Source organism: Salmo trutta, chromosome 2, assembly GCF_901001165.1.
Source record: "Salmo trutta chromosome 2, fSalTru1.1, whole genome shotgun sequence".
Classification (NCBI taxonomy): Eukaryota; Metazoa; Chordata; class Actinopteri; order Salmoniformes; family Salmonidae; genus Salmo; species Salmo trutta.
In genome coordinates, this window is record NC_042958.1 from 7,353,827 (window position 1) to 7,368,239 (window position 14,413).

At 42.3% G+C, this 14,413-nt stretch overlaps 1 protein-coding gene across 3 annotated transcripts; it reads right to left on the bottom strand.

Moving 5' to 3' along the window:
• Positions 1-2,386: 2,386 nt before the first annotated feature.
• Positions 2,387-13,897, bottom strand: LOC115149569 (zinc finger homeobox protein 2-like). 3 transcript variants are annotated; one of them, XM_029692529.1, is made up of 5 exons: positions 13,791-13,897; positions 9,618-9,776; positions 8,526-8,580; positions 4,073-8,226; positions 2,387-3,737 (listed from the first exon to the last, which is right to left on the bottom strand). In XM_029692529.1, exons 1-5 carry the CDS (start codon positions 13,854-13,856, stop codon positions 3,342-3,344), a joined length of 4,830 nt encoding a protein of 1,609 aa, XP_029548389.1. In that variant the 5' UTR covers positions 13,857-13,897; the 3' UTR covers positions 2,387-3,341. The 3 variants fall into 3 exon arrangements, with proteins under 3 accessions (XP_029548389.1, XP_029548400.1, XP_029548394.1); XM_029692540.1 differs by lacking the exon at positions 13,791-13,897 and adding an exon at positions 11,669-11,762; XM_029692534.1 differs by lacking the exon at positions 13,791-13,897 and adding an exon at positions 11,125-11,227.
• Positions 13,898-14,413: the final 516 nt, after the last annotated feature.

A 14,413-nucleotide genomic window follows, 5' to 3' on the forward strand; every position in this document is an offset into this window, starting at 1 on the left:
TTTGTTTTTATTATATTAGCAGATCAGGTTGGGTTGCAGATTAGGTTGTAATCTATAAACTGTCTGGCTGCTTAACTAAATATGTAACTGTAAACATGCATATTGAGAGCTCCTCAGAGAGTAGAACTCTCATCACCCTACTCTACTGTATTCCCCTCTAGAAGCATCCGCACCTCCAGGCCACATAGGCATATCCAGTGAATCTGCAAATACTCTTGGTTATGATAACATGTAGACAATTACAAGTGACTGGTGAAATTCATGTAACAAGCTGAGGAGCAATAAACCCAACTGACATAATAATAACTTGGTAATTAGACCAGTTTTGTTGTTCAATTAAATGTATTTATTTTCTGTATACCAAAGAAAACCAAATGGCGATCCAACACAAAATGAAAGTACAAGGAAAAAAGCTTAATCAATATGCTAACACACTTATAACACACTGCCACCATTATTGTTCAATATTCATACCAATAAAAATTCTCTTTCTTGAGTAAAGAGACATCATTAAAACCGTTATGAGTCAATAATCAAAACAGTGATGAATAATGATAAAAATAGCAGAAGTAGTAGTTATAACAATAGTGATAATCAAGTGACAATGAAAAGTGATTAGAATAAAAAGCAGATGTCCATAAAACTACATTGGACAGATCCCAGACTTGGAGCACAGCACTGCAACCCAGTCCTTGTTTTAGACACAAGCTACAGCTCGACACCATAAAATTAAAAAAGATTAGTAATTATGAAGGATATTTTAAAACTTGTAGTCTATGAGCCAAATCAAGTGCCTGCCCCATGTTATGAAGGCTGAAATGCATTCATCTGTAGCTCATGGTAAAAATCTTGGACTGGCTCAAATGTCAAGCCATGGGAGTTCCTTTACAGTTTGCATGAAGAACATCTCTGCTGCTCTGTCAACCTCAAGATTGCTTTTTGGTTTTTTTAAATGACAGAAAGCATAGGAAGGATAACTTTGGAATATCATTTTTTTCTTAATATATTTCTTTAAAAAAAAAAAAAACAAGTGTAATTTGTTGTTTTGCATTTTGTCAAAACTATTAATAGTAACATTGTTAATAATATACAACTTAAAACAGAAGGAAAAACATCTTTAGTATTTTATGTGTCCTTCAAAACAGCACCTTTCATAGTTTGTGCGGTCTTGACTTTTTGCATGTCCCAATTGCTTACAGAAGTATCCCCAGTAAGACAAAAGGTGACGACTAGAGTACCCAACTGACTCCCTTCTCCTGGTTTCTGGATTTGCATTGTTTCTACCCATACATAGATAAGTATTGGCTTGCAACCACATATGTTTCAAGACAGAAAAAAAAAAAAAAAAAGAAATCTCAGAAATTAAAACCCCATTCTTTTCTATTTCTTGTTGTCAAGTGTTTCATTTGACCTCCCCAGGAAGTTGATGTATCCTGAACAAAAATATAAAAAACGCAACAATTATCTAATATTTTACTGAGTTACAGTTCATAGGAGGAAATCAGTCCACTTAAATAAATTCATTAGGCCCTAATCTATGGATTTCACATGATTGGGAATACAGATATGCATCTGTTGATCAAGGATACCTTAAAAAAAAAAAAGGGGCCTCAGGATCTCGTCACGGTATTGCTGTGCATTCCATAACCCGACCATGGGGTACTCTGTTCACAACGTTGACATTAGCAAACTGCTCGCCCACAAGACGCCATACACGTGGTCTGCGGTTGTGAGGCCAGTTGGACGTACTGCCAAATTCTCGAAAACAACCTTGGAGGGGGCTTATGGTAGAGAAACTAACATTAAATTCTCTGGCAACAGCTCTGGTGCCCATTCCTGCATTTAGCATGCCAATTGCACACTCCCTCAAAACTTGTGGCATTGTGTTGTGACAAAACTGCAATTTTGTTATATAATTTTTTTTTTAAAGTGGCCTTTTATTGTCCCCAGCACAAGAGGCACATGTGTAAGGATCAGCTTGTTGATAGGCCACACCTGTCAGGTGGATGGATTATCTTGGCAAAGGAGAAATGCTCACTAACAGGGATGTAAAACACATTTGTGTGTGTTTGGACAATTTCAGCTCATGAAACATGGGACCAACACTTACATGTTGCATTTATATTTGTGTTCAGTGTATATTGGTTGTTATAAGGAATATCACTTGTTTCAATATTACCTCTTGAAATGATTTGTTGTGGATATTTTCATTGACCAAAAAAGGAAACATTATTTTCTTGCTCCACATTCATTCAATAGATCTTAAAAACACCAGTAGTGAATTAATAAATTTAGAAATAATTTAACAAGTGTCAGGACTAAGACTTTCCTTGCACAGCAGTAAGGTCTGATCCGTTTTGTTTGGTGTTTAATGAGTTAATGTAGATTTTTTTTTGACAGACTGCAAGTACCAAAAACAATGTTTCCAATGTAATTCATGTAACTCACAATAAGACATCCAACATGCAACACGCACATCTTTCATTAAGTAGAAAGACACTCTGCATAAGAATGCTTAAGAATAAAAACGTTTCATACAATGTAAAACGCATCAAAGTGCCGTATAATGAGAGTCTGCCCTCTTCAGCCTCTCTTTTCCCTGTCTATAGAGGATTGTCATGAGAACAGTGAGTGGGTGCATCTGAAATGGAACCCTATATAGTGAACTACTTTTGACCAGGGCCCATGGAGGATTCCATTTCAGCCACAGCCAGTGTGTTTACAGGAGGGGATAATCTGTTCAGTTTAACAGGCCAATTCTAGTCACAAGCAGTTAAAAGTACCTTTCGATTCCATGTGAAGTAGCATACACCATCTGAACACACGCCACCTGTATCCTAACAGAAAGCTTGTAGTGACACAGACACAATCAAGATGGCAAGTTCAACGCCACTAAAAACAGAGTTACTTCTCAATTCTGGTCCAAATCTATACAGTTACACGTAATCCCAGCAGTCTTTTTTAGTCAGTCAGATAATGGCCTAATTGTTTTTGCATAAGCACAGTCTTTAGGGATAATACACAAGTATTATAAGAGCGATTTAAAAACTGGGCCAGGATGGTTAAGGACAAGATTATAACCGCAGCCCAGGACAATATAAGGGACTGGTAAATGTTCACTCATTTGATAACTTTTGGTGAAGCAGTGTGACAACAGTGTATCCAGTTTGGACACAAGAACTCGGCAGAAAGACGTCCAATGCGAGGGAGCAAGGGTGGTAGGTGATTGGGCCTTTCCATTACACATTAAAGAATATTAGCTTGGAGGACCAGTGCCCAATGTGTTTATAAACATTTAAGGAGCCCAATGGGTCCAGTCTTTACCAGCACTGATGGGTGCCTTAGCTGGTGCTGCTGGGTAGGGGTGGGGAAGCTGAAGGGTCCTCCACACAAGACCCGGAGGCGGAAACAGAAATAGACCCGCTATCAGATTTATTGCTGATGATGGTCGCTGGCTGGCCAAAGTTAGTGGTTCTCAGAGTGGCTAAATGTCGAAGGGAGAAGACATGGGATCTTGCTGCTGCTCTGGACTCAAAGCCTGTGTTGCAGGCCTGGCACTTGCCTCTCAGCGTCTCTCGACCTGCAGGCTGGCCCCCGGCTGGGGGAGAAGAGGGCTCCAGGACGGTCAGCTGAACCGGTTTGGGAAGGATGGGACGGTGGGCTCGCAGAGCGTTGTACTGCAGGTAGCTGCCCGAGCTCATGTCAACCGTCTTGGAGGGATCTGACGACACAGGAGACTACAAAAGGCAGAGAGAAAGGGGCAGAGAGAAAGGTGTCACTCCAACACTGGCTTCTGACATACATGTTCAACAAAAGGTCACTGGTGTATTACCTCAACGTACATATATACAGTTCTAGACAAGAAGCTATATTTTAGAGCTGGTTTCCCAGACACAGATTCAGCCTAGTCCTGGACTAAAACACATGCACAATGGAGATCTCCATTGAAATTGATTTTTTTTTGTCCACAACTGGGCTTAATCTCTTTCCTAGATAGCTGCCTGTAAAGTAAATTTTTTTTTTATATCTCCACATACCAATTCATTGCATACTGTACAGTAAAATGTCTGACCAGTTTCTCCTGCTGCAGCCTCCAGCGTTTCTCCTTGGCGCGGGTATTCTGGAACCAGATCTGGACCACCTTGAGTGGCAGCCCCAGCTCCGTCCCTACCGCCTCACACTCCATCGCGTTAGGGTGAGCGCACGTCTCATAGCATGACTGCAGGATGGACAGCTGCAGACAGGACAGGTGTGTGCGTGGCCTGCGGGTGGTAGAGTGATGCAGGAAGCTGCTCTCCGATGGAGAGGTCTTAGCGATGGTGACGGTGGTTTGATTACTTGCACTTGCTGTTGTGGTGGTGGTGGGGGTGGTAGTTGCTGTGGCAGCAGAGGCAGGAGCAGAGGACGTGGCAGAAATGGTGATGGCAGTGGGGGCAGCAGCTGCACCGACAGCTGTGAAGGTACGTGGTGCTGACAGACCCAACTGTTCCCTAGACAGTGTGTTGATCTTAAAGGGGCCCTTGGCAGACCAATAATTGAGCCCATTTTGTTTTTGTGACGTCGCAGCAGGAGACTTGCTAATTGGCGTCGAGGGCAGTTTTGGCACCATGCGGTTGGTGGATCCAGGCCCGGCAAGTGGCTTCGCTTGGTTACGATCATCCACTTCCTCATCATCTTCTTCAACTTCCTCTTCAGGCGCATGTTTGGGAAGGGGGCGAGGCGGGGGAGGTCGGGTTTCCTTGGGGACGACAGGGAGAGCTGGAGCGATGCTTTTGGGGGCGATTTTGACCATTGTGACATTGTTTGTCAACTCCATTTTGGTCTTTGGCACTGCAGACACACTGTGGCTCACGGAGGAAACAGAAGAGGCCACCTCCTTGGGCCTGTTTGGAACTGTTTTTTTAACATTTTCCTCCTTCTTCACCTCCATCTTTGGGATGGCCCGTACTGGACTGGCTACAGTTGAGTTGCTGCTGTTGGAGTTTGATTTGGGGGTGCTGGAGAAGATGGGTTGTGACAGTGGCCAGGTGAACTTGATGAGTGGTTTTCCCACAGCTGCCAGAGTGCCATCACTGATGAAGCGAACCTCACCCTTGCGCTCCCTAGCCCGCATGTTCTGGAACCAAATCTGTACAACTTTCTTTGGGAGATGAACCCACTCTGATATCTGCTCAAACTCGTGTTTCCCGGGATTTGGGTCTTTGAAATAGCAGCCATAAAGCACATTTAGCTGCTCAGCCTGGATGATGGTCCTGGATCGTCTCATGTCCCGGTACCGCCGTGCTTTGGGCCTGCCTTTCTGATCTCTCTCCTCTTTCTCCCTCATGTAGACAGTGCTGGCCTTGGCCATGTTATTCCCACTGACAAAGCCACTGCTGTTGGAAGTCGCTTGCTCAGGTTTGACCTTGACCACAATGAGTCTCCCTTCCCCAGGTACCCCAAAAGCTGTGGGCCTTAGACCGAGTCCATCAAGCAGACGGCCCTTTTGTGCTGAAGTCTTGTCACCCGTGAGAGACGTGGAGGAATAAGACGTTGAGCTGTTGCTTTTCCCAATGCTGAGATCTAAAGCAGCTTCACAGTCTCCACCATTAGACATGTAGTGGGAGGTGTGGGTATGGGAGGAGAGGGATGATGTAATGAGAGGGTCAGAGAACCGGGTGATGTTAGGGGGGTTTGGAAAGGCAGGTACTTTGCCTCCATCTCCTTCTGCAACTCCGAGCCCAACCACTGAGGGAGGGAGAGAGAGAACATACGGGCTATGGAACTGAGTAGAGAATGGAGTGAGGGACAGAGACAGAGGGAGGGAGTGTAGAATGCCACTTGGAAGCCGTTGATGGTCAATGGTGACGGGAAGGTGGGAAGGAGGATCAGCTTGAGCCTCTAGTTGTAAATCCACATCGGGGTCTAGTCTCTCCTTCTTAACCTCTACCTCCTCCCGCTCCAACTCCCTCTTTCTCTTTCTTCTCTTCGCTCTCTGAGCTGCGGACTCCTCAGCATCATCGTCATCCTCAGCGTCTGAGAGGAACACAGTGGTGGAGCGCAACACCTTTCCTCCTGAACCCTTGTCTCCTGACAGTTCTACCAGAGCCTCCTCTTTAGCAGGGCTGCCTGGCCCCTCCCTCATGGAGCCACTCAGGCTGTCCTCATCACTCACAATGACAGAGGTGTAGAATTCTTCATTGTCTGAGGTCAGACACGAGTCCCCTTGACTCTCCCTCCCCATCTCTTTACGCCCTCCACTATTTGACAAATCCATCGCGTGACTGCCAGAGGCCTCGTCGCTGACCCCACCCTCGGTCTCATCTATTGTAAGACAACCTTCCTCGTCTTCGTTATCAAGACCCCTGTATTTTTTACCATAGCCTGCAATGCTGCTCATGTGCTCTGTTCCCCCAGCTTTCTGTCTCTCTTTGGCTCGTCGGGCATCGGTGAGCCACTTGCGTACCTCCACCTCGGTGAGCCCCACCTCCCTGCCCAACGACTCGCAGTCATCACGGGGAGGACTGGCCGCATCAGCCTCGCTACGCGACTCCAGAAACGCACGCATAACCTGTATCTGGAACTCTGACAGTATCGGGGGGCCTGAGAAGTGGCGAGCCCTGAAATGAGCATGGGGACGAATTGGATCAAGGGAATTTAAGGTGCGTTTAGAGGGGCTAGATTCTGGGGAGCAGACAGAGGCATAAGGGCTTGTGCCAACTTCAGATTTTTGAGGGGTAGAATCAGGGCTAAGCATAAGATTTAAAGTGGTAGGACTTAGGCTTGAGTTGCTGGTAACAGACGGTGAGCGGTCACTACACTTGTCATTGTCCCCATCTTTCTCATCTGGCCCCATGTGACCTGCTGAGTTCCCGCTCTCCGTTGTGCTCTCTTTCATTTCAATATCTCCATCTATCATACATGACTCAGCCCTGTTATTTTTGCTTACTAAGGCGCCGAGATGCTCTTGTGCATACCCCTTACCATCCTCCTCACAAATCTCTCTTTCTCCATCATCACATTCCCTGGACCAACTTTCCTCCTTCTCAGCCTTAAGTGATCCTTTCTCCTCAGCAGTCGCCTCGTTTGTGTCTTGCTTCACTTTGCTCTTGTTTGTTTGGCTGTCTTCTGAACAGGCTTGTGTGATTGCTTGGAGACCGACAGCTGGCCACTGGTTCTGTAAGCTACTGAGTCTTTGGGCCAGGATAGCTTGCTGGGCAGCATTGAGACCTAGTAGGGGTATTGACTGGGTCAGAAGCTCTGGGTTTAGTCTCTGGCTTTGTGTTTGGAGCCCATTCAGGATAAAGGGGATGAGCATCTGAGTCTGGGTTATGAGCTGAGGTGAGGCCGTGGCAGGGGACGCACCAGCCGCAAACAGAGAGGGGAGGAGTGAGTGTGAGATAGCGCTTGGGCTGGACGTGAGGAGGGTGAGAAAAGCAGAGACTGCCTGAGCAGAGGTCACAGGGGAGGAAAGCAGGGAGGGAGCCGGCTGGGTTTGAATTGCTTCTCCGTCTTTGTTAGTCATTGCTGCAGCAGTCAGGCTTGCCGGGGTGACACAATTGCTGCTGGTGGTGCTAACCAACTGTGCAGCACTGCTCCCAGACGTAACAACTAAATTAGTAGCCATATTGGTCCTTCCTGAATTTCCACCTGCACTGTTGGCAGAGATTCCTGCATTTCTGCTACGAGTCTGGTGCAAAACAGATTTCAAATGACTCTCCAGGGTGATGGCATGGTTGTAAGAGACTCGACACACAGTGCACTGGTAGGGCTTGTTTGATAGATATGGCCGAGACAGAAAAGGGACTGAGGGAGCGGCTGAGGTCCCATTTTCACCACCCTGTTTTAGTGATCCTGTTCTCATCCGTTGCACATGGGATGCAGAGTTGTAGTGAACACTTAATGCGGTCCTGGTAGGAAAAGCCTCTAAGCACGCATTACACTTGAATGGAGGACTGTCATCGCCTTCAGCCATTACACAATTTGTACCCGTTGACTCTTCATTGTTGTCAGGTGTTTCTGTGGACTGATTTCTCTCCTGATGAGTCTCAAAGACAACTCCACCTCCTTCCGGGTCTCTAGCTCCTTCTGCCTCCTTATCCATCTCTTTATCTTTGTCTCCAGACCCAATGAGAGTGTGCCTACTGTCGGAATTATGTTGGGGTCCGTCAGTGTTCTCATTATTATGACACGGGTCTGAGAGGGAGGCGGAGGCTTCTAAAAGCTTCAGCTGTAATGACGGGGCATCTGATGTAAAGGAGAAAGGCAAGATATTTCAACAGCTTTTTTTGGTAGATGGAATCCTGACAGCACCCGATTAATTTATTTCCTGACAACACAAATACAGTCATAGCAAAATGTATGCTTGTAGGTGTTACAATACCCTCTTAGTAACAGGCGTTTAAAATTAGCACAAGCTAGATGTTTAGGTTACTCTGTCAATGTGCTTGTATCCTCCATTCAAATAAATTCATAAATACAATATTGATAAACTAATCCACAGTGCAAAATGGTGGGTACTGCGGTCATTCAAAGGAGAAACTCACCTGCGTCATGCAGAACATCGGTGTCCACTCCACTCGCCCCCTGTTTGGGAGCAGCCTGGTGAAGAAAATGTGATTAATTCATTCTGAAAAACACGTCAAGGAAACATTACCTTAAGACTAAATTCTGCTGACACAGGAACCAACTGCTTAGCTTTGCAGTCCAACAAGAGAGCATCTTAGTACAAATTGGTGACTCATTCTGCAATATTTCACATAACCAGTGATCCACTACTAATAATGTCTTAAGGGGGTAAATAAAGTTCTATTGAACGGTCTAAAATCCCACAATTATGTACACACACAATGTACAATAATTTATCATGTATACACACAATGTATCATGTACACACACAATGTACAATAATGTATCATGTACACACACAATGTACAATAATGTATCATGTACACACACAATGTACAATAATTTATCATGTATACACACAATGTACAATAATGTATCATGTATACACACAATGTACAATAATGTATCATGTATACACACAATGTACAATAATGTATCATGTACACACATAATGTACAATAATTTATCATGTATACACAATGTACAATAATGTATCATGTACACACATAATGTATCATGTACACACACAATGTACAATAATGTATCATGTACACACAATGTACAATAATGTATCATGTATACACACAATGTACAATAATGTATCATGTATACACACAATGTACAATAATGTATCATGTATACACATAATGTACAATAATGTATCATGTACACACATAATGTACAATAATGTATCATGTATACACATAATGTACAATAATGTATCATGTACACACATAATGTACAATAATGTATCATGTATACACATAATGTATCATGTATACACACAATGTATCATGTATACATAATGTATCATGTATACACACAATGTACAATAATGTATCATGTATACACATAATGTACAATAATGTATCATGTACACACATAATGTACAATAATGTATCATGTATACTGTTTGACATCCAAGTATCATGCATGAAACACATCACCATAATAACAGACACACAAGTCAAGTTTAGTAGACCCATGTGATGTAGCGTAGCACTACTTACAATGTCCAGCAGCTTGTCTACACAGTTAGGGAGCACGCTATGACTGCCAGACAGGTGCAGAGAAAGGGAGCCCCTGTCTGGTAACCCTTGTTGACACAGGGGGCACAACCACACCGCCACCTCGTTGCTTTCACTGCACACCGTCTCTCCAGACTTCTCCTGCAAGATCAAAATGTGTTTCAGTGGATAGAAAAATATTGCTCTGAAATGAAGACCATATCCTGGGGTGTTTCTTTGAATTAAAAAAATGTCATAGGGTACACAGTGCAAATGTTATTTCAGTAAGTATGTTGGAAATGGAAATCTACATAAACCTAAATAGTGAGAATAATCCAAGTTAGTCCTCAATATAGATAACTATCAGAAGAAACACATATAGCCTATCGCTAGTCTAATTGTTTAGGCTACAGTCAAAATAGTATGAACTGAACTTGGTCCAAATAAATAAATAAAAACAGACAAATAAAAATAGAATATTTTCTGACTCGAATGCAATGTCACTTCACTTGGCACGAAGAAACATTTATTCCATTTCAATTAAATCGTTGTGAATGGCCTGATTATTGACCTTGACCAGCACACATTTAGCAAATTTCAGAAACAAGTACGATATCTGGGGTCATGCAAAACATAACACGTCGCTTCATTGTAACTGATGAGCGAACCATGGGCCATTTGAACGTTATCACACACACCAATATAATAGCCTAGTAAATGGCCAGCATACCCCACCACGAGACAATGCAGTGTTGTCCTTTTCCAAAACTCCCTGGCAGAAATTGAATTGTGTAATTAGACCGAATGACCCTATTATTAGGCTACAACTTTCAATACCGGTACTTCTAAATTAATCGATGAGCGATAAAAAGATACATGCCGAATACCAACACTCTGCTGTATTGCCCACTTCCGTCCTCACCAATTAGCTAGCTAGCCGTGCCCAGAAAATATCGTTTTACCAGCAAGGTTGCATGATTATTATGGTTGAGAGAGTGCAATGCGTTATAAACCATAGTTTAAGGATTTATACAACGGTATTGATAAATTCCCATTGCTCTTCATTCTTTAGCTAATTAAGGTACAGATTAATTAGATACGCGGAACAGTGGTGAATCAATTAGCTAGCAAGCTAGTTAGCCAAGCTATCAACGTTGTGATGCTAACTAAAATGTTATGAAATGCAACAAACACTAGTTCTTCTGCTCTGCAATTATAAAGACGGTTAAAAACAGAGACTCGAACCTACCGCATTGATTATTCATTAACGTTGCGAAATTAAACAAAAGGATCAAACAATTGTGCCAGCCTGTTAGCTAGCAAGATAACCCGTCGCACTCTCAACCGTCTTTCAACTAGCTAGTCCAGTAGCCAAATAAATAACTTATCCCAGGTTTATAATGGCTACACATCCTGAAGAATAACGTTCCACTACAAATAGATACACACAGACTGAGTCGCTAGGCTTTTGGTTCCCATCCGAAACCTCGGCCTTGAGTGGTTCCCTTACCCCACAGATTGTGGGCTTCCAATCGGGCATCCAGTATTACGCCACCCGCTGCCTGCTCAACAGCGCAAATTGAGGCCTACATGGACTAAGCTATTTAATTAATGAATATGGCTTCCCTTCACAGATGTGTAAAAAAAAAAAAAAAAAAAATCTTTTTTTTTTAAATCGCACCCCTCCTCCCTCACCATTCCACAAAACCCAGGACGCATTTTAATGATCAGTTTCATTATCCATGAGTTTTAGTATTCATAAACATCTTAACAATCATTGTAGATAGCTTCGTGCAATAATTGACAAAATAAATCAAACGCTAAGCTACTTGCACACTGCGCACGGCAAAGGGGGGTGGTGGGGTGAAGAGAAGGGGAGGCAGAAAAGTTTGGACATTTATGTTCGAATTCGGTGCATTAGAACTATTTGATGTACAACAATTCATCGTTCGATTGTTGTTCAAATGATAGTTTCAATCTTCCAAACACAATCGCAATTAAGACATCGACAATATCGTTTAATTAACTTCTGAGCAATTAGTTAATGCATTTACCTGCATGGTCGCCGCTCCAGCACACGCGTCCTCTCGCTCTTTAAAACTGAAAAGTTTTCCTGCTCGCCCTCCCTCGCCTGTTCTCTCTCTCCCTTCGTCTCTCTCCCTCCCTCTTCTCTCTAGTAAACACACGACAGCTCCCCCCAAGGCTGATCGCTGACATTCAGCAGGGACGCAGACGTGTCGTCAATATAAAACCTTTATGTAACAATATGAGTTGATTCAAATAATATTTGTCTCCACGAACCAGTTTTGCTGTTTAATGTAATGAAGCACGCTGAGAGTGGGCTTTTCCAGAGCCATGGCGACTGATCTGAATAAGCATTTGTAAAAGTCAATCAACCGGATTGAATCAGATTTCATACCCAACATCCTGATCCTGTATGGGGGTCATCAGATTAGGATTAAAATAACTAAACAGAGTGAATAGTTTACAGATTGAAACTTTAAACAACTATATAGGAAATGTATCTAGATCAAACGTTACATTTATTTCGAATTATAGTGAGCCAATATATGTATTCGATTAAAGCTATTTGGTTTATGTTTTGTTTCTGAGTCCAGCAATTGCAGGCTATTCAATGAGATTGGCACTTTTCACTTGGGCCTAATAGGATCGCCCCCTATCTAATTAGGTCACTTCTTCTACTGCTTCTATTATATCATGGCGGTACACAAACAAACGTTTAAGTCACTTCTTATTTCACCAAACACTTTTATATTACTGTACATTGTATTGCATAGTAGTGCGTCACAATAGTTGCATTAGTCACGGGGCATTAGGGTTATAACAAAGATAGAACGAGTATAGTGTATATGTTTAAAAACTGCTACAGTTGTTTTCCAATCGCTGTAATGTACCTTTTCTGCGTTATTATGACGGGCTATGATGCCCGGGAATGCAGTAATCACCTAGGTGTCCATACTGCGCCTTTCTAAAATACTTGCAGCTGTCAGAGATTTAGGAAAGCTCAAACTCCAACATATTTTTGCATGATTGTTGATCGGTAATAACTTGTTACCATGTTATTACCACTATATTCCGTGCTTTAATGTCCGATAATTGTGTATTTATGTTATACATATTTTATATTGTCTTTCCAACTCCACCTTTAGTTATGTTTGACGATCAGCGGGTTCAAGGAAAAATGGATGTCTACCTGCAAAGATACCGCCGAGAGCACCATGTAAAATTACTAACTGCACATACAGCTGTACATTGTAACAAATAGTGGCTGACCAATGTCAGAGAAAATTCTGCACATTATAATAATTTGTCTTAGTTTGTCATGTCCTTAACTTTGTCTAATTAAACTGGTTAACACTAAAATGATGGTCTAATTGTGTTATTACAAACATGCAATGAAAAGTTATTATGATTGGTTTCCAGGTATGTCCTGCTGTGCTGTCTAGGTGGCGTCTTTCTTTTCCCCAACGCAGTTCAGCCAAAACCACGCCCCGTTATTGTGAGAGGCGTTCTACAACGCTTTGAGCGCTCTCCAAGTCCGGAAGTGAATATTCACGTAGCGCGAAATTTCAGTCACTAATTAATAACATTTTTCCCTTGTATTTCAAAATTGAAAAATATAATAACATAATGTCGTGGACCGAGCTAGCTATTAGCATCCTTTAACGCTCAAAGACAGATTCAATGGCTGTAGCATAGAGTATTCGACTGAATTATTAGCTAATAAATATTTGAGAAATGATGAATAATAAGCATTTGCTTTTACCTGATAGTAGACTACTAATGACAATATATCAAAGTCAAATACCGAGATAGGTTAATTTAGCTGACCTTCAATTTAGGGAATACAGCAGAGTTATGAGACATTTGTACAACTCATTGAAACTTTGAAAATAAATACATTGGCAAATGTTACCAAACATGATAGTAATAGGCCTGCATTACGGTAGGCAGCTAATTTTTAAATTACACTTTCCATCCTTACCTTGAAAGGTCACTGTCTCTGCACTGATCGCCTGTCAGTGAGACAACGCTAGCTAGCCAATGGGAGCGTAATAGAACGCCGTGGGCGTGGTTTTAGCTTACCTGCGTCTGGGTGTCATTGGCCCAGTACATGGTAATTCAACCACTTCTAAAGAATAATGAACTACCAACCTGTCCATATGTGGAGTCAGTCAAATCAGAGCAATCACTTCCAGTGTCACTGAATGATACTTTCATCTGCCTTTCAGCAAGTTTTGGATCCACTCTGGCTGGGTGATTGGGAATGGGAATGTGTCTTCCAACCTCGATCACCACACTAGGTGTGTTTGGTCTTGTTAACCAACCTTTAAAAAAAATTTAAAAAATAACATTGAGTTAGTATAATTACCTTCCAAATGAAATACAAGATACAAAAAAAAAAGATCCTGCGCAATCATCATTTTTAAATACACATTTTTAAGAGATTTTAAGACAAGTTTATAGCAACCATTTGAGATTTAGAAATCAAAATGTTACCCTATAAAACGGGTTCCCAAACGTTTTCACTCAGGCCCCACTTCCAGCATTGTCATTTCTTGTGTGTTCATGTGATATTTGAGTGACAAAAACAATACAACAAAATCAATGGGCAAAAAAAATGAGCTAAAAAATGTTAGTTGACATGGTCTAGTTGATTTGGACATTGATGACAAGTTATACATAACTCAGTCTGCAATGACTGACATGACAAGAGGAAAACGGCTGATGTACTATCCAATTTCGAAATTGCACCTTGTGCATTCTACTTTTACCAT